The 21681-nt window shown below is 36.1% G+C and overlaps 1 protein-coding gene across 1 annotated transcript in view; it reads left to right on the top strand.

Moving 5' to 3' along the window:
* Positions 1 to 21681, top strand: part of GPR155 (G protein-coupled receptor 155) — a 41881-nt gene extending 20200 nt beyond the window's left edge. The window contains exons 8-16 of the mRNA XM_061202213.1: positions 1771 to 1855; positions 1970 to 2060; positions 3738 to 3948; positions 7943 to 8047; positions 10659 to 10795; positions 12613 to 12708; positions 15271 to 15335; positions 16522 to 16659; positions 20494 to 21681. Of these exons, the coding sequence (XP_061058196.1) occupies positions 1771 to 1855; positions 1970 to 2060; positions 3738 to 3948; positions 7943 to 8047; positions 10659 to 10795; positions 12613 to 12708; positions 15271 to 15335; positions 16522 to 16659; positions 20494 to 20785 (1220 nt within the window). The 3' untranslated portion in view covers positions 20786 to 21681. The remainder of the gene's footprint in view (positions 1 to 1770; positions 1856 to 1969; positions 2061 to 3737; positions 3949 to 7942; positions 8048 to 10658; positions 10796 to 12612; positions 12709 to 15270; positions 15336 to 16521; positions 16660 to 20493) is intronic.

Raw genomic sequence — 21681 nt, 5'->3', positions numbered from 1 at the left:
AAAATTTTTCAAGCACATGTTAAAATAAACACATAATTAGTCAAAAAATGTTCCCCCCTGTGCCACCTGCAGTCACCGCACTTTTGGAAACACTGGTCTAGTTTAAATCTTTCATTTTGCAAATGGAGGAAGATAAGGCCCAAAGAGTTTAACTGATTCAGGCAAGAACTCTCACAGCTTCATCAGTGAGACATCCAGGCCTAGACTAAGCCTGTTCTTCATATGTCAATATTTTCACAAGGCAGGAATGAAATGATAAACATTGGAATTTTAAAGAGTGCCCTCACTACTATAACACAGTTGGCACTCTTTTGTGATTGGTTACTTGCTTCCCTGGCACTTTAAAAACCTCAAACAATAGAGTGTGCAAATGCATTGGGAGGAGCATTGGTATTACAGTATCTCTTGAACTTGAGTACTGTGTGGGTCCTCTATAAAGAAGAACAATTCTCAAGGATCTCAGTGTTGACTTGTATTATTTCTAGCACAGTGTTACTTAATCTGTATAATCTTAAATCTAGGTATGAATTCCTTATATACAGCTAATATACAATTTTAAAACCAAAGCAAATTCACAGATTAGATTTAAACAAAACTACAAACTCAGTAACTCTAATTAGCTACATTAATTGACATGACAAAGGATCTTATTTTGCTAATCTGAGTCACAGCTTGAAATGTAAAATGGAACTCACTTCTCTGGGTAGGGTTGTTTTGGTTTGGCCTGGCTTTACTTTGATGTGTGGGTTTATGACCTGGTTATCTCACTGCTTTTCTCTCTTCAAACTACCACAGAATGTTCATTTGGACTATGTGTTGTGATATTATTTGGCCTTCACTTGGCTCAAACTTCAGATAAAACCAGATGTAAGCCCTGAAATAACGAGACTGTACTTTGGTTGTAAGATGGTCATCCAGATGATTATCATTGCAAATAAACCAAAAAGACTTAACATTTCTCATAGAAATTTCCAGATCCCTATGGGTCCACAGATCTGAGTTTTAGAAACATTGACAGAGTTGAAGGACTTAATCTTCTGGCAGAAGGCTGGGTTTCTAGTCTTGCTCTGCCCTCTGCTGGCTGTGTGGCTTGGGCAAACCCTGTTTACATATCTATAAAATGAAGGCATTAATTTAAAACAGTGGTCACTTCCAACTCTAAAGTTCTAAGCTTCTATAGCTATGTAGAATTTATTAAATAAGATGTTACTTCTATAAATAATTGTGTATAAGATATAAGGGAAGCTCTTGAAATATTGTTTTAAAACATTTGTTTAAATGTTTAAAACATTTGTTTTTGTATTAACTTTATATTATATTCATATTAAGGTCCATCATTTAGACTTGGTGAATTTTCCCAAAACAAAACCTGTATAAGAATTGCCTGTACTTTCTTAGCACCAGCAAAGTGGGGGTGTTTTTATTTTTAGAATTGTTCTGTATCCAGTTAAAAAAATTTTTTTTCCAAATATACTTCGATTCCAAACACATCAGTCAAAAGAACAAAATGATTTGGGCTTTTTGAAAAAAAATCCTCATGTATAAAACAAGAAGATTTCAGTAAAGAAACAATGTAGTAGGGAAAACATGAATGATTCTGAATTAAGAAAACTTGCTTCAAAATATTGGGAAAAGCATTTATTTAGAAGGAGTGAATTCTAGGGCAAGAACTACAGACTACTATTGAAATAAGCTTGGCTAAAGTTCCATGAAGTCTGATCAACATCAAGAGTAATCACCTATCTTTCAATCTCTATTTTTTATTCTTAGGCCTTCTAGCAATTTCTTTGCTTCTTTTGAAAAAGAGAGAAAGGGTACAAATTCCTGTTGGAATCATCATAATATCTGGCTGGGGGTAAGTTGGTAGTTTTCTGTTTGCTTACATGTTCCCACATACACAGTTACTATTCATCCTCTCTTTTTTTCTCTCCCTCTTTTTTTCTCTCCCTCTAAACTCTTGTTATTACAGGATTCCTGCTCTCCTTGTTGGTGTTCTTTTGATAACTGGAAAACATAATGGAGAAAGCATTGACTCAGCCTTCTTTTACGGAAAAGAGCAGGTGAGAAGAGTTTATTGACAGTTCTGTTCTTGAGAACGTCTCTTTTTAGCTTCTTAATGTGTTTTGCTATACTTAAATTAAAATTAATTTTGAAAGTCTATTCCAGTTTATTGCCTATCACACTGATGATCCTATGTCACTTTGTTAACTCACACCTCAAAATGCAGTAAAGATTTTACATGTCTATAAAAAGGAAAATGAAATTGAAAAAAAAGATTTCACATGTTTAAGTCTGTTTGTCGCTGAGGATTTCCAAATATTTGAAACTTACTGGGTCTTCTTAAGCATACTTATGAATTATGTTTCCTTTATTGGAGGAAAGGGTGATTAATTTAAAGCCATTTAATAAGTTAGCAGTAATAATAAAAGCCAAGTTCTTGACTTTTAATTGTATCATACATATAAATTTCAGAACAAAAAGTATTTGGGGAAAAAGTGTGCTTGAAAAGCTATTGAGTAGGAGGCTTCTGGGACCTGCTGAATCAGAATTTCCCAAGGATTTGTGTGGTTTTTGTTTTTTTCTAATTGAAGTATAGTTTGATCTACAATATTACATTAGTTTCAAGTGTATAACATAGTGATTCAATATTTTTATAGATTATACTCCATTTAAAGTTATTACAAAATAATGGCTCTATTTCCCTGTGCTGTACAATATACCCTTGTTGCTTATCTATTTATACGCAGTAGTTTGTATCTCTTAATTCCATATCCCTTCCTTGCCCCTCCCAAAGATGTGTTTTTTTGTTTGTTTGTTTGTTTGTTTGTTTTTTAAATCTACATACCACTTAGGTCTGTGACTTTTTTTTTAATTAATTAATTAATTAATTAATTAATTTATTTATTTATTTATTTATTTATGGCTGTGTTGGGTCTTCGTTTCTGTGCGAGAGCTTTCTCTAGTTGCGGCAAGTGGGGGCCACTCTTCATCGCGGTGCGCGGGCCTCTCACTGTCGCGGCCTCTCTTGTTGCGGAGCACAGGCTCCAGACGCGCAGGCTCAGCAATTGTGGCTCACGGGCCTAGTCGCTCCGCGGCATGTGGGATCTTCCCAGACCAGGGCTCGAACCCGTGTCCCCTGCATTGGCAGGCAGATTCTCAACCACTGCACCACCAGGGAAGCCCAAAGATGTGTTTTTTAGGAACTTCCTAAAATGATTTTGATTTCTTACCCTTTTTTTCTGTTTTGTAATTTTGAATTTTATTGGATTGTTGTGAGAATAAATAAGATTATACATATAAATGACTTAGACTAGTGCTGGCATATAGTTAGTACTCAATAAGTATTAGCTATAATTACTTATTTTTAGTATTATCACCATGACAAAGTTTCTAGTTGAAATACACTTGAACTGTGTACTAAAGCAAGCAAAATCTTTGAAGTAAAGAAAAAGTCTATAAGTAATCATTTAGATTACTTGTAGAGGAAACCAAGGACATGATGCATAGTGAAAGAAGCATCTAGAAATCTCATTTGATTACAAGCAAACCCTAATTTCTCTTCAAGTAACTTACATTCCTTCCATACTCTTCCTCTTTTTTAAGAACCACTGTTGTAGAGCATTTATAGCTATGGAGATAACGCATTTTCAACCAAAAAAGTGCCCTTAACCTCGTCTACTAAGATTTCAAGCTGGGATTGTGAAAAGTGGCCTAACGTCTCTTTGCAACGTTGACAGATGATCATCACGGCAGTCACCCTGTTCTGCAGCATTGTGATAGCCAGCGTATCACTCATGTGTATGTACCGCACCTCCCAAGCAGGACGCTATGAAGGTTTCGACCAGTCTCAAGACCACAAAGCAGCAGAGCCTGGAAGCACTGCTTTCGAGGACAGTCCAGTGCCGATAAATGAACCTGAACCTTTTACAAGTTCTATCCCAGAAACAAGTATGATCCTTAATTATAAAGAAACTCTTACATGCCTGTATAGCCTGTATCCTAAATGTTTTGTTTAAGGAAACTTCCTTGAACTATCTTGAATATCACAGGTATTTATGAAATGAGGAATTTGAAGCATAGTCAATAATAGAAAGAGCTTGCAAGTTCATTTATTAGATTCTTGTTTATAAATCTTTTGTGAGGATAATCTTTTGTTAAATCCTAAGACTTCCTTGGTCCTGAGAGTTTAGAGAAGAGTAACAACTGAAGGAGGGCTCTTTCTAGGAAACTAAGCACCTATGTTTGTTAATTTAACAACATTGTATCAGGTAAGCACCATCAATAAAATGAACTAAAGAGGCTTGATTGAAGCAGGGTTAATGGTGAAAGTTGGGAGTTGGCAAACTACAGTCGGCCATCTGTTTTTGTATGTTTCAAGAGCTAAGAATAGCTTGTACATTTTTAAAGAGTTAAAGAAAAAATTTTAAAAGACAAATATTTTATGACACTTGAAAGTTATGTGAAATTTAAATTTCAGTGTCCATCACATGTTATTGGAACATAGCCATGCTCATTTATTTATATATTGCCTATGGATGCTTTCACGCTATATTGGTAGAGTTGAGTCGTTCAACAGAGATTCAATGGACTGCAAAGCCTAAAATATTTATTATCTGGCCCTTTATAGAAAATGTTCGGCAATCCTTGGTATAAGTGAAAATATGACCCTAACCAGTGACTTTGTTAATGTGTTAACAGTTATCGGGTTTGCTTCAATTCGTGAAGGGAACTCAGCAATAGAATATGCATTTTGGATTCATTGGTGCGTGTGGAGATTTCATAGACATAGACCACTGTGCTAGGAAGTGTAAATGATGGTACCTATTTTGTTTAGAGAGTGTGTGGAGTAGAGAGATGACTAATCTTAAAACTATTAGTTGTAAATAGCAATAAGTAAAGAAAGAGCAAAAAGAAATCTCTTTTTAAAAAGAGATTTTAAAAAGCATTTTAACTAACTTAAAAGGAAGAAGATCCCACAAATCCTACTGTCTTACATTGCCTTCCTTCCTCTCTCCTGTCCTTCATCCCAAACTGGAAGTAGATAGCACAGGGGTTAGAAACACGGATCTGGAGCCAGTCTGCCTGGGTTCAAATCTGACTCTACAGTTTACTATTATTTGGTCTTAGGCAAGTTCTCTGTGCCTTGGTTTCCATATTTAATGCTGCTAATACCTACTACATAGGACTGCGGGGTCCCACTACATAGGACTGTAGTTTGCCAACTAGTGATTTACATTAACCCTGCTTCAATCAGGCCTCCTTTAGTTCATTTTATTGGTGGTGCTCACTAATTTCTTTGTCAGATCCTTTGTGATTATATCCTCAGAAATTCATTCTTTTGAGTCCTCTTGACTATTTTCCCTTTTAAAACAGAAGTTCAAGGATTATGTGTATGCTTTCACTAAGATTTTAAAAGCCACTTTTCTGAAGTCTCGAGTACTTTTCTGATCATGCCCAGCATCCTTTCCTTCCTCGCTTTCTTTGTGTACTCTCACATTTATCCTATAAATCCATCTACTTTGTGTTTTCAGACAGGGCCTAAAGACCACCACTCTCTACATCTTCTTCTCCTGCGAGTGTTTTAGAACTGGCCACCAAAGGCTTGCGAACATGTGTGGGGAGTCCTAAACTAAATGTCTTAAGCCCGGAGACTTCTGCTGCTACGTCTCTACTGTCCTTTAAAAATAGCAAATAAACAGTACCATAGATGTTCTTTAAATCCTGTCATTGTCATCTCTAGCAGGAAAACTAGCTTGCACCTTTTATATAAATAAATGGAGAGCCAGAAGACAGCTATGGCTTATCTCAATAGAAAACCTTCTGCAGTGTTTATACTTCCCTCTCCTCTTATCTCACTGCTTTATAATTGCTTTTTAAATTTTCAGTATAACCCACTAGAGTGTAAGTGCTGTGACTGACTTGCCCATCATTATAGCCTCAGCACCTAGCATGGTATCAGGCTTCCTATACATGTTTAGTAATATTTGTTAAATGAATGGATAGATGCATGGGTCGATAAGATATGCCATGATTTTCTGAAGCTACCCTGAAAACTCCTGTGGCAAAGCACTTGTTTATTTGCCTATTCACCCATGTTCCTAGGAAAAAGGTTTTTAAACCTGTCTGGTTATTTTTCTTCCCTAAAGCCTGCTCTCTTCTGCTTTGCTAGTAGTATTAACACATAACACATTAGATGTCCAGCCTGGCCTCCCCAAATCTCAGTAATCCAAAATAGTTCACTCCCTTCTGCCCCTCGCTACACATTTGTCAGAGACACATGATTTGCTTACGCTCTAAGTGTGGAATTATAATTGAAAGGAAAATTAACCTATTTTAATATGAGAGCAGAGGTTCAGTTAATAAAAAGAGAAGGGCATATCATCTCTCTATATATGGAATCTTAAAAAAAAAAACAAGCTCATAGATTCTGAAAACAAGATTCGTGGTTGCCAGAGGCAGGGAGTAGAAGGTAAGAGAAATGGGCGAAGGGGGTCAAAGGGTAAAATAAAAAAGTAATAAATAAGTATGGTGTATTACTGAGCAACATACAAACATACATACATAAATGAGAAGGCTAATGGGGCACTTACATGTCCTTCTTACATTTGAAGGGAAAAACTGCCATATGTGTGTGTTCCCTATACATATGTCATTGGAATGGGCTGGCTTTTTATCTGTTTTCTTAACAATTTTATCTTAGTGAATTTAAGCCTTCAAATTTCTGAAGGTAATAGGGCAGGGCCAGATGATTTCTGTATTTTCTTTTTGATTATTCTGTGGCATCGTTATCTTAAATTTAGAAAGACATTTGTAATAGCTTATTATAGATTGTAGTTTTTATACTTTGAAATCTTTTTTTGTTTTGTTTTTAAGAACACTACTGAAAAATTAAAGCACATTATCAATGAAAGGTTCAGCCTATGAATTATTCCTTTTTAGTACATTAAGTTTTAATACAGTGTATCACTGAAGTTATTCTATTATAATCCATGTCAAGGAGCACCATGTCCATATATGTGAGAAATGTTTTAAAGGACACTGCATGCAGTTCTCTGACTATATAGAGGTAAAATTACAGCTCTATAGCAGATGTCTCAGTATGACTTCTGTAAACCAGTTTACCTATAAACCAGCAAGAGACTTTCAGCAGTATATATCTAAAAATAAAAAAAGAATACAACTGCTTTTACTGCATCTTCTAAACTAGTAGGAAACATGTTCTTGAAAGAAGTGAGTTTTGAGCTAAACTTAGAGGAGGAGAGGGTTTGGATGAAATCTGTGTCAAACTAGGCCAGGAGACTCAAATAAACATGAAGTTTGTGGAGGACAACTAGAGAATTGTCCTGAAAGAAGGGAAGGGCCTTTGTTGAATAGTGGGAGTGGTTGGATAGGGGGAGAGGGGCCGAGTCCTAGAGAGCTTTCAAATTCAGGCTAAGGAGTTTGAATTAGCTGCAGTTAGCAATAGAGCATTAGTGCATGTTTTCAAGGAGAGGTGAAATCCAAGCTGTATTTTAGGAAAGTGGTCAAATTCTTATTTCCCAAAGCACGGTGGAAACTAATAAAACAGCATGGATAAAAACATTTTCCTTAAAAAAAAATTAATTAATTATGGGAATTCCCTGATGGTCCAAAAAAGATATCAGCTGGAGAACAAACAAACAAAAACATTTTCCTTGTCTCATACAAAGAAGAGACAATATGTAAAGGAGCTGATCCTTTGTCTGCCACTCTTTAAATGTTAGCTTCTGTATAAGCATATTTGAATACTTTTTGATAGATACCCATACAGTGTGGCTGTATGGAAAATTTGTGTGTGTGTGTGAATGAGTTTGGGTTTTTTTTTTGTTTTGGGGGGTTTGGTTTGTTTTACTTGGCATCTCTTCATGTTGTCCATTTCTGTTGTGGTTGGACTCTCCCCTCACGTGTTATTTTGTCTATATAGGTTGCTGCTCCTGCTGCATGGGAAACGGTGAATTATGCTGCCCATCCGCAGAACCAGTAGCAAACATAAGCACCAGTGGGTCTGTGACTCCCTCGTTTGAGGAAAGTAAGTGCCTCTGGCAGGGAGCTCAGCTCGGTGCTCTGTGACCACCTAGATGGGTGGGATGGGGTGGGTGGGAGGGAGGTCCAAGAGGGAGGGGATGTATATATACATATAGCTGATTCACTTCATTGTACAGCAGAGACTAACACATCATTGTAAAGCAATTATACTCCAATAAAAAAATAATAAAAATATATATTAAAAAAAAAAAGAAAGAAAAGTAAGTGCATCTGGGCTATGAGGATGGGCCTAAGGAACAAAAGATTCCTTATTCTTATGCCTTAAAAGAACTCTATATAGAATTTCTATAGAAGCTACTGTTTGAGAATATTCTCAAAGAAAGTACAAATAGTATAATAATTGTGCATAGATAGGGTACTGATTTTTAATTTGCGTGGAAATTTTCCAATAAATTTAACCCAAGTGATAATTCCAAGAAGTTTGCCCTAAGGGCCATTATTTTTGGGGGGCTCTTGTTTTAGAAGCTGAGACTTTTCCCACACTCCATTCCCCCAGGGCCAGGACTAATTAGTTAGTGCTTAATTACATTTTGAATCCATGTGCTTTAAAATATGCCCTTTCTTATAAAATAAGAAAAATCTTTACAAGTAATAACCTTTTGGCATATAGACTAAGAGACTAAATCACATTTATGGTCTGAATTTCAAATTATTTAAGACAACTGAATACATTTATGTGAAATTGCAATGTACCTTCAGTTGATCATGCTTATTTTTAATCAAAGTAGAAAGGGAAACCCTAAAAAGTCCTCTTTATGATGGAGCATACGTCAACTGTTTTGCTGTCAAGGGCATTATGTTTTTATATAAGAAATGTTGTGAGGATTATAAGAAATGATGTGTGCAAATCACTTAGCACAGTGAGTGGTATACAAACTAAATGCTTATTAAACATAGTAGCAGCAGCAGTAGTTGTTGTTATTATTCAGGCGGGATTTATACTTGACTGCTTTCTGCTGGCTAGGAATGAATCTTAAATAGTAGAATTCACATTTCCATAGAAAGAAGTAAAAATACATCAGATGTTGAGCCTTCACTGACTTTCAATAGGAAACCCCTCTTGGCATTCAGTTACATGTGTTTCAAGTTTTGTGTGCCCCTTTTCTAAAGCTGATATTTCTTTACATCAGAATTCCCAAGTGTTTGCTCCTTGCTTTTTCTTCCCTATACAATATACCTAATAGTAAAGTCCATTAGCAAACTCAACATGTGATTTGATTCAACAACTTTTTTTGCCCCCCCAAAATCTCCTTACAATTTGCTTATCTATCATTTCTCCATTAATAATGCTGATTCCTGAAAAATTTTTTTAATTATAGGGGCTTCTTAGATTTTCTGATCATATTTTACAAAAATTATATAGAATGAGAGCCATCATATAAGGACTTCATCTGCCCACATAATTTAGTACCATTCCTAAGCCTGAAATAAAGAAAGTCTAAAGGAAATCAAACGATGGACAAATGAGAATTTTTAGAGTTTAACAATGTGATTAATTCCTTGTCGCCAAAACACTGGCACACCACAAAGGCAAAATAAATATCGCAATGTGTAAAAAAGGCAAATAAAAGATAGTAAAATTTATTTTTATCCATTTTTATAATACTTCTACATAATGTTTTAAGACCAGGTTTATTATATATACTGCTAGAATTTTTCTGTACCAAGATATACCCAAATAATTGTTATAAAATAGGATCATACTACAGAAACTGTTTGGCAGCCTACTTTCTTTTTACTTTTTACTTTTAACCTACTTTTATTGTGAACATTCACCTATGCCATTAGCTATCAGGCCAGACCATATTTAATGGTTGTATATGTTCTTTTCTAAGAAGAGGCTTTAGGAAGTATAAATTTTTGTTCGCTTAAAGGTAAGAGCTGTAAAGTTGTGTTTTTTAATCTCTGACTTTTTGTAATAAGACTGTATGTTAGACTAGCATCTATTTTGTAAAAATGTTTTCCCCTGCATTTGATGCCTTAGATATAGTGGAGCTGAGGTGGGAGAATAAAGGTTTCTTGTGAAAGGCCCCTCACTTCTCTTTTAGGCCAGAGAAGAGTCATGTGATTTGGACTTGGTTCCACATGCGAACAGAACAAAGTGTATAATATTTTTTATTTGGTTCCTTAAAGGTCTTTTCTAAGGCAAATTTTAAACTCTTTAATGAAAGGCAAGTGGTAGTAGTAAATTTGTTTTGCTCTTAGCCAAAATAGGGTATTCGTGACCTATTTACACCAAGGTGTAGATTTTTACATTTTTACAAAATTACACCAAGGTGTAGATTTATCACAGGTGAAACTTGAGTTATTAATTTAGCCTTAAAAAAGTGTGTGTGTGTGTGTGTTACATTGTTAAATAATGTAGAAGGGAACTATTGCGTACTACTTGTATTTTTTTTTGGATAAAAACATTCTACAAGTAGAACTCTCCTAAAACAACATGCAGGAGACTTCCTTGGATTTCAACTAAAATAAAATACTGATTCTGAGCTGAATGTGCATATGTGGTGGTTTGTTTAGGAAGTCATTATGAATTTAAAATGCATTCAGATAAAAAGCTCTGATTACAAATTGTTGTACTTACTGTTTTATAGATGAACATTGTGTGAGTCGCTGTAACTCCCAGAGCTGCATATTAGCCCAGGAAGAGGAGCAGTATCTACAGAGTGGAGACCAGCAACTGACTCGACATGTGTTTTTGTGTTTACTTCTCATTATTGGCCTGTTTGCTGTAAATGTTTCTTCTGATTTTGTTTTGGGGCCATTTCTTTAAATGTTTGGCAAAGGTTTTTTTTCAGGCATCTGGAGAAACTTAGTTGCTTCTTCACAGGGGGGTGGCAGTTCGACCATCTGAATCCTAATCTTGAGCTAAATGTTTTGGGGGGGGGGGAAAGAATGAATAATTCACATTACTCTGTTGCCTAAGTGCTTCAGTAGCTTATTTTGCTTAGAATACTTACTCATCCTATGCCTTGAACCTAGAATTTGGGGTAAAACCAGGCATCTCCATGATGTGTACAGGACCACTTACTCCTAACATATTCCTTGACTGACTTCTGTGGATAAATGACTACATGGTCTCTCAGAAGATAGTCCTCAGATAAATAAACTTTTAAAAATAATTTTACATTATGAAAATAACATAACCACTTCATTCAGTGGATACTTACAAAATAGAGAAAAGAGGAAAAATATCCATCATACTACTGCCGTCTCTTTTTTAATATATTTTTCATGGTTCTAATAATACATTCAGATTTATGTCCTGCTTTGTGACTTATGTCAAGCATTTTCATGTTGCTGCAAAGTGTTCATAACCGTTCCTTTAAATGGCTCCTCAATAAACCATAGAGGAGATGCATTAGCATTCACTCAACCACTTCCTTATGGAACTATGGATCGTTCCTAGTTTTTCAGAATGCTCTAATAAACATCTCCATGAAATATATTTCCTTATGATAGATTCTCAAAGTTGGGAAACCTGGATCAAAGAGTATAAATATTTTTGTGCCTTTGGATGCATTCTACTGTTGTTTTCCAAAGGAGTAGTATAGGTTTGTAAAGTACTCTCACCAACATTGAATATTATAAATTTTTTATTTGATAATTTTTTTTTTTTTTTTTTTTTTTAATTTATGGCTGTGTTGGGTCTTCGTTTCTGTGTGAGGGCTTTCTCTAGTTGTGGCAAGCGGAGGCCACTCTTCATCACGGTGCGCGGGCCTCTCACTATCGCGGCCTCTCTTGTTGCGGAGCACAGGCTCCAGACGCGCAGGCTCAGTAATTGTGGCTCACGGGCCCAGTTGCTCCGTGGCATGTGGGATCTTCCCAGACCAGGGCTCGAACCCATGTCCCCTGCATTGGCAGGCAGATTCTCAACCACTGCACCACCAGGGAAGCCCTATTTGATAATTTTATAAGTGAAATATAGCACTTCATTTTTTAAATGCATTTCTTTGATTACTAAAGGGTTTTTTTTTTAATTAGTTCTATGTCCTCTTTAGTGAATTACCAGTTATTATATACTTCTTTGTGATAGTTCAAGTGTAACTTGCCTAGTGATGGGAGATGGACCATATAACCCATGAAGAAACCCCCTTACCCTTTCCAAACTGGGATGCTCACTACATAGAATCATATCAGCCAGCACGATTTTAACTGCTGTTTAAGAACAAAAATCAAAAAGTAAGAAATGCAGCCAAGAATTGCTGCTCGGTGATGTGATTGTTTTCACTGTGTAAAACTAATTTTAAAATCAGACCTGTCTTCGGCTAGTCAAAGTCCTGATGTATTATGTAAGCTTCTGTATTATGGCTCATGTCTTCTTGCTTCAAATCTGATCAGAATAGATGCTGCTTGAATGACATCTGTCAAGAAGAGAGGTTGAAACCTCTTGTTTGAAAGACAAAGCCTCTATATTCTCTTGGTGTTTTTCCCTTTAGTCCTTTTCTTCCTAATTATTAAGTAGATAAGTTATTGTACTATGTTCTGGATAGAGAGAAATGATTAGCTTGCTTCATTTTAAAGTACTATTTTCTCCTTCCTTTACAGAATCTTTCCAGTTGTTTATGGTGGCTATTCAACCAAGAGCCTGGGAGACTATATGTTGAGTTACAGTTTTTCTGTGCTGTGTTTAACTTTGGCCAGGTATTTATTTACTGAGAACTTTGAGGGGTTTTTGTTTTCCTGGATGGTTTGTTGGTGGGGGGGTGATGGTACGGATGTTGTTGTTTTCTTTTAAATCAAAAGGGTTTAGTTTGTTTGCCAGCTGCTGGTATGCGTGACAGCTGACAGCTGCTGCCTATCTCCTAGTAGAGATGAATTATTATATTGGTTAAAGTCATCAGAATGCACACTGAGTGTTTCAATCAGAAATACCAAATAGTTTTTTGCTTTGGTTTTGAGATAAAGAATGATAATTTAGCAGGGACAAGATGTTCCAAGTTCTTTTTAAACTTTGTTGTGGCCTTAATAAGTTACTTCGGGAAAATGACTTAACATCTCTGAGCCTTTAGTTTAGCAACTTATTTTAATGCACATCATTTCATTTACATTTTGATGTTTCTTGAACTACAGGTACTTAAATCCTGTAAAAAAAATCATGTGGCATATAAATAAAATTTGACCAGGGATAGTAGATACCATTCCTTGAGAGTCTACTATATGCCAAACATTTTTAAGCATTTTACATTAATTATTTCATTTAAACATCACAAGAATATCTGCAAAGTAAACTTATCACCCCCAGTTTAAAAATTAGACATTAAAATTCCATGAAGAACTAATACGATAGGTGCTGTTGTCTTTATTTATATCACTATTAAAATGGATATTTAAGGGTAAATGATATTTTAGATATTGGGAAAATATTTTGATGTGAAAATTTAAAATTTTTATTGTCTCCAATCCCTTACTTTTTTTTTTAAAGATTTTTTTTTTGATGCGCACCATTTTTTTTAAAGTCTTTATTGAATTTGTTACAATATTGCTTCTGTTCCATGTCTTGGTCCCTTGGCCACAAGGCATGTGGGATCCTAGCTCCCCGACCAGGGATCAGGCCTGCACTCCCTACATTGGAAGGCGAAGTCTTAACCACATCCCTTACTTTTTAATTAGAGAATATTAGTCCCAAGATTAAGTATCAGGTTGAAAAAAATACAGTACTTGAAATCATTGCACTTGCCTATTAAACCTGAAATAATTGGCCATATGAGTTAGTTAACATTTATCAGTAGACGCTCTTGCAAGTTTTTCCCTAACGTTAATTTCTTGAAATATTTCCAGTTTGCTTTGCCTTTATTATGGGAGCAAAAATGGCTATATTTAGACAGACAAGTGACCTATCAGTTTATTATAGACAGACATGAGCATCCCAGGGCTACTTGATGCCCATCTCACTCTGTGATACTGTTCAAGATTTGATTTTGTACCCAAGAACTATAAAATACTAGGTTGAAAATCTTAGTCTTACTTAGCATTTTGCATTTTGCATTTTGCACTTACTTTGCACTCCAAGCTGAGCCATCCCAGGACTGGGACTGACAAAGCTTCGCAAACAGAAGCTAATGCCAAGAATGTTGCATTTGAAATATTGTCCCCACAGCTTATGGCTGAAGTGCTTCAAAGGAGGGAGACAGATACAAAACCTGCTCCCATTCCATTTTTCTCTTGGGGAGTTGTGGTGGTAAGATCATTCCCTTTAGGTGGTTTATAATTTGAGGTGAAGACAGGTAGGTCCTTCATGTCATTGCATTTTCCATCCCACCCACACCAACCTGGTCTAAAATCCTTACCCCACTGTGCCTGACAGATGGCAGTTCCCAGCTTCCCATCTCCCCAAGGCAGTCCTGATTGTCCTGATACGTGGCTAATATCTGGTGCTAGTTTGCCTCATCACTCCCAAATTCGTCAAACCCTTTCCCTAAACACTAGCCAATTTCATTTCACATAAATTTTTTTCAGTTACTTCATTATAATCAGAACCTATAGCACTTGTTAATTGTATAATTTTTGAAGTTTTAACAGAAAAATAATAAAGAAGTACTTAAGCATAATGGGAGATATTTTATTTTCTTTTTAGAAAGGGGAAAAAAGTCATATAGCCCTTAAATGTTGTCATTTTTCTCCAGTAAGCTAGCTTGCCAATGTGGTTGTTCAGCACTCACTTATATCACCCATCATAATTAGTAGGAAAGATGATTGAGAAGAGGCAGCCAAGGGAGGCATACAATCATCCCTCAGTATCCGAGGGGGACTGGTTCCAGGACACCCCTCAGGTACTAAAATCCATGGATGCTCAAGTCCTTCATATAAAATGGCACAGTATTTGCATATGACCTATGCATGTCCTCCTGTATATTTTAAATCATCTCTCGGTTAGTTACATCACCTTAATTGCTATGTAAATAGTTGCCAGTATGCGGCAAATTCAAGTTTTGCTTTTTGGAACTTTCTGGAATTTTTTTCCCAAATATTTTCAATCCACGGTAGGTTAAATCCATGGATGTGGAATCTGTGGATACAGAGCATTGACTGTACCTGCCATCAGGCACTGAACTTTAGAGGTCCTGCCCGTGTGTTCTATTTAAAATGTTGCTCTAATCACTAGAGGTTTACTTCCTCAAGCACTAAATATTTTGGCTTCCATCATTTCTCTGTCTTAAAATTTATTGTAGAACTCATAAAATATAACTTTTTTTTCTTCCATAGGGATTTATTTCCTTTGGCATCTTTGGATTGGACAAACATTTAATCATCCTACCTTTCAAAAGAAGGTACTTTTAGTTTTGAAATAAAGCTATAACTGTAAAGGTGATGACAAAGCCATTCTATTAAGATACTTATATTTTTAAACCTTTAGCAACTACTAGGAAACCACAGAAAGGTTATTTGTTGTAAATAATTGCAGAGAAAATGACAGAAGAGCTGTCATTAATCCAACATTTTAATTTGTATTTTAACAAGAATTGATGGACACTGACTTCTATCTATGCCATTAACTACATAAAGTAAAATGAAACTTGAAAATGTATTTAGAAATGGAAATAGTAGGTGATGTGCCCCCAAAGGTCTATATTTGATTGTCTTTCTCGTTTGACAACAGGATTTCTCTTTCTGTCAAACCGACAATTTATAGAAAACTCAAGTTTTCTTCTTTCTAAATTTCAATTTTTTTAAATTAACTTGGTGAAGAGTTTCTTTGAATTCAGATCAGGGATTTCTTTATGAAAAATAATGAAATGAGAACACTTCACCTTGGGGGTGGGAGGAAGTGGTGGAGGTAGAGGGGTGAATCCGTACTTCCTCATTTGTTTTCAAAGTCAAAATTAGTAGAAACTAGAAGTGCTAGTGGAATTTATCCTATTGCCTATATAAAAAGTGCCCAGTAAATGGTCCCTGTTCCTTCTTCTCCTTCTCTTTTTTCCATCATCATTAAAATATAGCTGCTAGGGTCACAGTCCTTTCATGAAAGAAGAAAAGCAAAATAGGAAAGTCACTGCACTTAGTTATTAGCTTCATAATGTTGATCGGTTAAAAGAGTCAACAGATCTATTGTCTGGGCTGGCAAAACAGGATTGTTTTGTACTCGAGGTCCCACTATTTGTCTCTCTGGTACCGAAATTGGAAAATGATTAAATAATATACTTGATCTCTGTACGTTATTTTTGCGTTTTAAAACAGTAGAATGTAGAATAAGAAACTTCATTTTTTGGTAGTTACTGAAATGGGTCCAACATGTCTGGAGGGTTTATAAAATGTTCAAGTCCCCCACCCCAGCCACCAAATGCAGGTTAAATATGTTTCTGCTTCAGAGACTAAGGATGTCTGGGTGCTGTAGATGACAGCTGTGGTGAGTGACAGTTTGGGAACAGCCATGTTGACGGGGTGATAAGCAAGAAGGGGCTCTCTTTCAGGGCTTTTCGTTCCTTAAAAATTGCATCCTTAAATTTTTGTTTTTAGACTTGAATTCCTATGGAACAACAAAGAAACAGCAGAAAATAGGGATTCTTCTGTTCCTGAGGAAATAAAAATGACCTGTCAACAGTTTATCCATTATCACCGTGACCTCTGTATCCAAAACATTGTGAAGGAAAGAAGGTAAGTACAGGTTCTAGATAATTATATTTTAGATGCTTAGTTTTGGTTTGTAATAAGCTAAGTAATGTGCTTGTGACTAACTTTATTATTGTTATTTTCAATAACACATATACACATAAAAGTTAAAATAGCTATGGGTCAGTTTATAGTTTAAGAAACAGTATATATAAGAGCCATAACACTTTGATCTTTACATTTTTAGATGCCATATAACTTCTGATTTCCATGTAAAACGTGAAAACTTTAGAATGAACCAAAATGTAGCAGAATATGAACATTCACTTCATGTTGGCCATTAGTACCTCTCAAAAACCTTTGAGATACATTGTATTTAGAAGTGATTTTATATTCCCCATCTCCTAGGGGTATGCTAGTAATATGCTATTTCATATTACTAATGATATTGTTAAGAAAATGAAATGAAATTTCTATCTCTTAATTAATTCTGCTGCTTATTTTTCACCTCAAGTCCTAATCTTCAGTCTATGACAGCATATTTATTCTTCTAATCCTGTATGGAGTATACAGCAGGAAAAGAATAAACAAATGTTTTAGTGCCAATATTTTTGGTTGTCAAAAAAAGAGAAAAAAACAAAACATGATATTAAGAATACTTTTATGTCTATAACTGAAAAATTGAAAAGGTATGAAAATTACCATTCAGGATATTTACAAATATTATGCCACTATATTTCATTATAACTGGAGGTATCCTGGTATAGCTCGTGGAAAGGGGACTCATTGGGTGGGGACTAATACTAGAACTCAATTACTGGATCTGCCACTTATTAGCTCTGTGACATTGGGCCAGTTTAAGTCTCCAAACCTTAGTTTTCCTCTTCTTTAAAATACCTGGCTCTTGGGGTTGTTTGCATTAGATAACAAAATCTATATGATGCGCCTAGCCCAGTTTCTGGAAATGGTAAGCTATGAAAAAAAATTAGTTTCCCACCCTTAAAGGCCCAAACACAATTATTTCAAAGTACCATCTATGGATAGTTTCAACAATTTAAAATTGCTTTTTAAAATTTAAAAAAAGGAACTCTGTGTTACCTCCACCAGGCCCACTGTGATTGCTGACTGGCATAGCTCTTTGCCATTTGCAGGGCTGTCAGGCTGCCTCCGTCCCAGATGGCAAATGGGCACAGGCTGGTGATGGTACTGCTCTGCATCCTGCATAGTGGCTAATCCTCTGCCACTCTGTACAACTCCGTGAGCTGTGGTTGTAGCTGCCTGATCAGTCATCAGGAAGCAAATATTAATCAGTTGGTGTCTGGATTAGAAGGTGTAGGGCTATAAATTTAAAATCAACAAGGAGGAAAAAGGCTCAGACTCCGGGTGTAACATTCAGGCTTTTGTTTAAAGTGATGTTTGTAGCTGCAAAGCATAAATTAAGATATCTTATTACTAAGTAAAATATTGATGTTACAATATTGTGATTTTGTGTACTTGAGAAACTTTTCCATGTATATTAACCTCTTTTCTAATTTTTATATGAAACGCTAATGTACATTCATTTGTGGTTAAATGCTTTAAAATTTTTGTCACCTATTTCTCATTTCATCTTGATATTCATCCACTGTTTCCTACTGTCAAGCACTTTGGGTTTTGCAGCTTACCTAATGCTTGTGGACAGATTCATGTTGTCTACTGCATACTTGTATAAAAATGAACAGAATCTACTTAATTTGTTTTTTTACATTTCTTTTTCCCTTGTTTTTTTGTTCATATCTGAGGCACTCTCACATTTGCATTAGGAAGACAAATTTTAAATAATTAAGAAGCCGATTTATTATCAAAAATTTTTTAAATCTGAGGAATCTGGGATTTCCCTGGCAGTCCAGTGATTAAGACTCTGCACTGGGGCTTCCCTGGTGGCGCAATGGTTAAGAATCCGCCTGCCAATGCAAGGGACACGGGTTTGAGCCCTGGTCCGGGAAGATCCCACATGCCACAGAGCAACTAAGCCCATGAGCCACAACTACTGAGCCTGCGCTCTAGAGCCCGCGAGCCACAACTACTGAGCCCACGTGCCACAACTACTGAAGCCCACGTGCCTAGAGCCCATGCTCCGCAACAAGAGAAGCCCCTGCAATGAGAGGCCCGCGCACCACAATGAAGAGTAGCCCCCACTCGCCGCAACTAGAGAAAGCCCGCCTGCAGCAACGAAGACCCAACACAGTCAAAAATAAATAAGTAAAATAAATAAATTTAGAAAAAAAAAAAAAAAAAAAGACTCCGCACTTCCAGTGCAGGGGGTGTGGGTTTAATCCCTGGTCTGGGAACTAAGATCCCACAAGCCATGCAGCATGGCCAAAAAAAAAAAAAAAAAAATCTGAGGAATCTTATGGAAATTCCTCAAAAAATTAAAAATAGTACCATATGATCCAGCAATTCCACTCCTGAGTATTGACCCAAAGAAAATAAAAACACTAATTAGAAAGATATGTGCTCCCCTTTGTTCATTGCAGTATTATTTACAATAGGCAACATATAGAAGAAACCTAAGTGTCCCTCAGTAGATGGATGGATAAAGAAGATGGGGTATATATATACAATGGAATATCACCCAGCCACAAAAAAGAATGAAATCCTGCCATCTGCAACAAGATGGATGGACCTAGAGGGCAATATACTAAGTGAAATAAGTCAGACAGAGAAAGACACTGTATGATTTCGCTTATATGTGGAATCTAAAAAAACAAAACAAATGAACTGACATAACAAAACAGAAACAGAGTCATAGATACAGAGAACAAACAAGTGGTTGCCAGAGGGGAGGAGGTTGGGGGGAAGAAAGAAATAGGTGATGGAGATTAAGAGGTACAGACTTCCAGTTGTAAAATAGATGAATCACAGGGGTGAAATGTACAGTGTGGGGAATATAGTCAACAACTATGAAAAAAAAATCTTAGATTTATAGCAAGACAGATCTCACTTACCCTTTGCCTGCTTCTTTTTTTTTAATAGTCATTCTTTTTTTATTTTTTTTATTTTTGGCTGCGTTGGGTCTTCGTTGTTGAGCGTGGGTTTTCTCTAGTTGCGGCGAGCAGGGGCTACTCTTTGTTGCAGTGTGCAGGCTTCTCACTGCAGTGGCTTCTCTTGTTGCAGAGCACGGGCTCTAGGCGCACGGGCTTCAGTAGCTGTAGCACACAGCTTCAGTAGTTGTGGCTCATGGGCTTAGTTGCTCTGTGGCATGTGGGATCTTCCCGGACCAGGGCTCAAACCCGTGTCCCCTGCATTAGCAGGCAGATTCTTAACCACTGTGCCACCAGGGAAGCCCTGCCTGCTTCTTAATGGAGCAAATTCCTAACATATCAGTAAGATTATCTTGCTCAGGGCATGAAGAAAGGTATTGTGATAAGCAGAAAATAAAAAGTTTGATTTCAGTAATTTAGTAAAAATTGTCACTTCTTAAGAGCTTGCAAAAATATTATTTAATGCTCCTGAGACAATTAAATTATTTATTTTAACTGAGTATAACATAAAATATATAACTGCTATCTACAGAATGCATCTGATCATAAAAGACCATCTACTATAAAAAGAATATTTCTTTGTTGATGCACTTACATTATCTAAGTCATTTTTTTTGTTTAAGTGTTTCTGTTTTCACAAGCATTATTGGCCTATTTTGTTTTTCTCTGGTGGGTCTTTCTAGGTTCAGGTAATTTAACAAACCCTTTATATTCAGAATAGTTTCATCCCTGCCACCTTTTAACTGTCATGCTGTCTTTCCCTGTCTCCTTCTATTTTTCCTTGCTTGTCCTCCATCATGCAGTGCTGATACCAGATTTACAGAACATATGGGTGAATCATTCCTTTGACATACAGGTGTGGTGCCAAGACTTCTTCCGGGACCTTCTGTGGCTGTGACCTGGTGAACTGGCTAATTGAAGTTGGCCTTGCCTCCGACCGTGGTGAAGCTGTGATATACGGAGATAAACTGGTGCAAGGGGGAGTCATCCAACACATCACCAACAATTATGAATTTCGGGATGAGTACTTGTTTTACAGATTTCTTCAAAAGAGTCCTGAACAGAGTCCTCCTGCTGTTAATGCAAACATTCCCCAACAGGAACGATACAAAGAAATTGAGCATTCATCCCCATCTCTTAAGACCTAAGTTATAAAGGAGACAAGCCCACATGGAGTCATATTCTAGCCCCAGATCTGTTACTTATTAGTTAGGGGACCTTGGGCAAATCACAACCTCTCTGAGCCTCAGTTGCCTCTTCTGTAAAATTTGACAAGACATGTTCCCACCCCATGCTAATATTCTGTGATTTCATGTGTATGTAAAACACACAGGAAATTGACTTAGAAAAAAGAGAAACAAATCAAGATTTAAAGTTCTGATAATGAATATAATAATTACTATAGACTATGCCAACATTTTAAAACATTGCTTCCTGCAGTTGCGTGCTGTAATTTCAAAATCAATATCCAATTTACTATTCTTTCAAATTGCCGAATTTGGCAGGTGTGCTGTTGGGAGGATATGGACCTTAAATTATGACCAGTTTGCACTTATTGATAGCACTTCCTAAAAAAAATTTCATTGATTCTTATGAGAGGCCTTCTTATTCTATTTTTCCATTCCCTTGAAAAATAGTACTCATTAAAAACTAGAAGCACTTTTTTAAAAAACAAGTGCTTCATCTCCTCTTGCTTTTCTATCCAATGTACTAATCTGTGCCATTAGGAGGGAAATAAGAACCTCCATAAATATTATTATCTCTAAAATTCATCAACAGAAGTATAGTCTAACCTTTAGCTTTTGTACTAAAAGTAATAATTTGAGCAGATCCATTTAAATTTATCAGCAAAATTATTGCTGTGTGACATATCATTTCTGGTGTTTGCACAAAGCATCTCTGTGCAGAAGGACAGAGATTACCTTATTACCTATTACCTTATTCCCTGCAGTTAAAAAGAAGAAAAAACTATGTAATTCAAGCCAAGATTTTAAAATTCTATGCCTAACATCCTATTTTTACATTTACAATTTAGTTTTTTTAA

This window comes from Eubalaena glacialis, chromosome 1 (genome assembly GCF_028564815.1).
Source record: "Eubalaena glacialis isolate mEubGla1 chromosome 1, mEubGla1.1.hap2.+ XY, whole genome shotgun sequence".
In the NCBI taxonomy this organism is placed as follows: Eukaryota; Metazoa; Chordata; class Mammalia; order Artiodactyla; family Balaenidae; genus Eubalaena; species Eubalaena glacialis.
The sequence above is the reverse complement of the archived record's forward strand: the minus strand, read 5'-3'. Positions and strand labels throughout refer to the sequence as shown.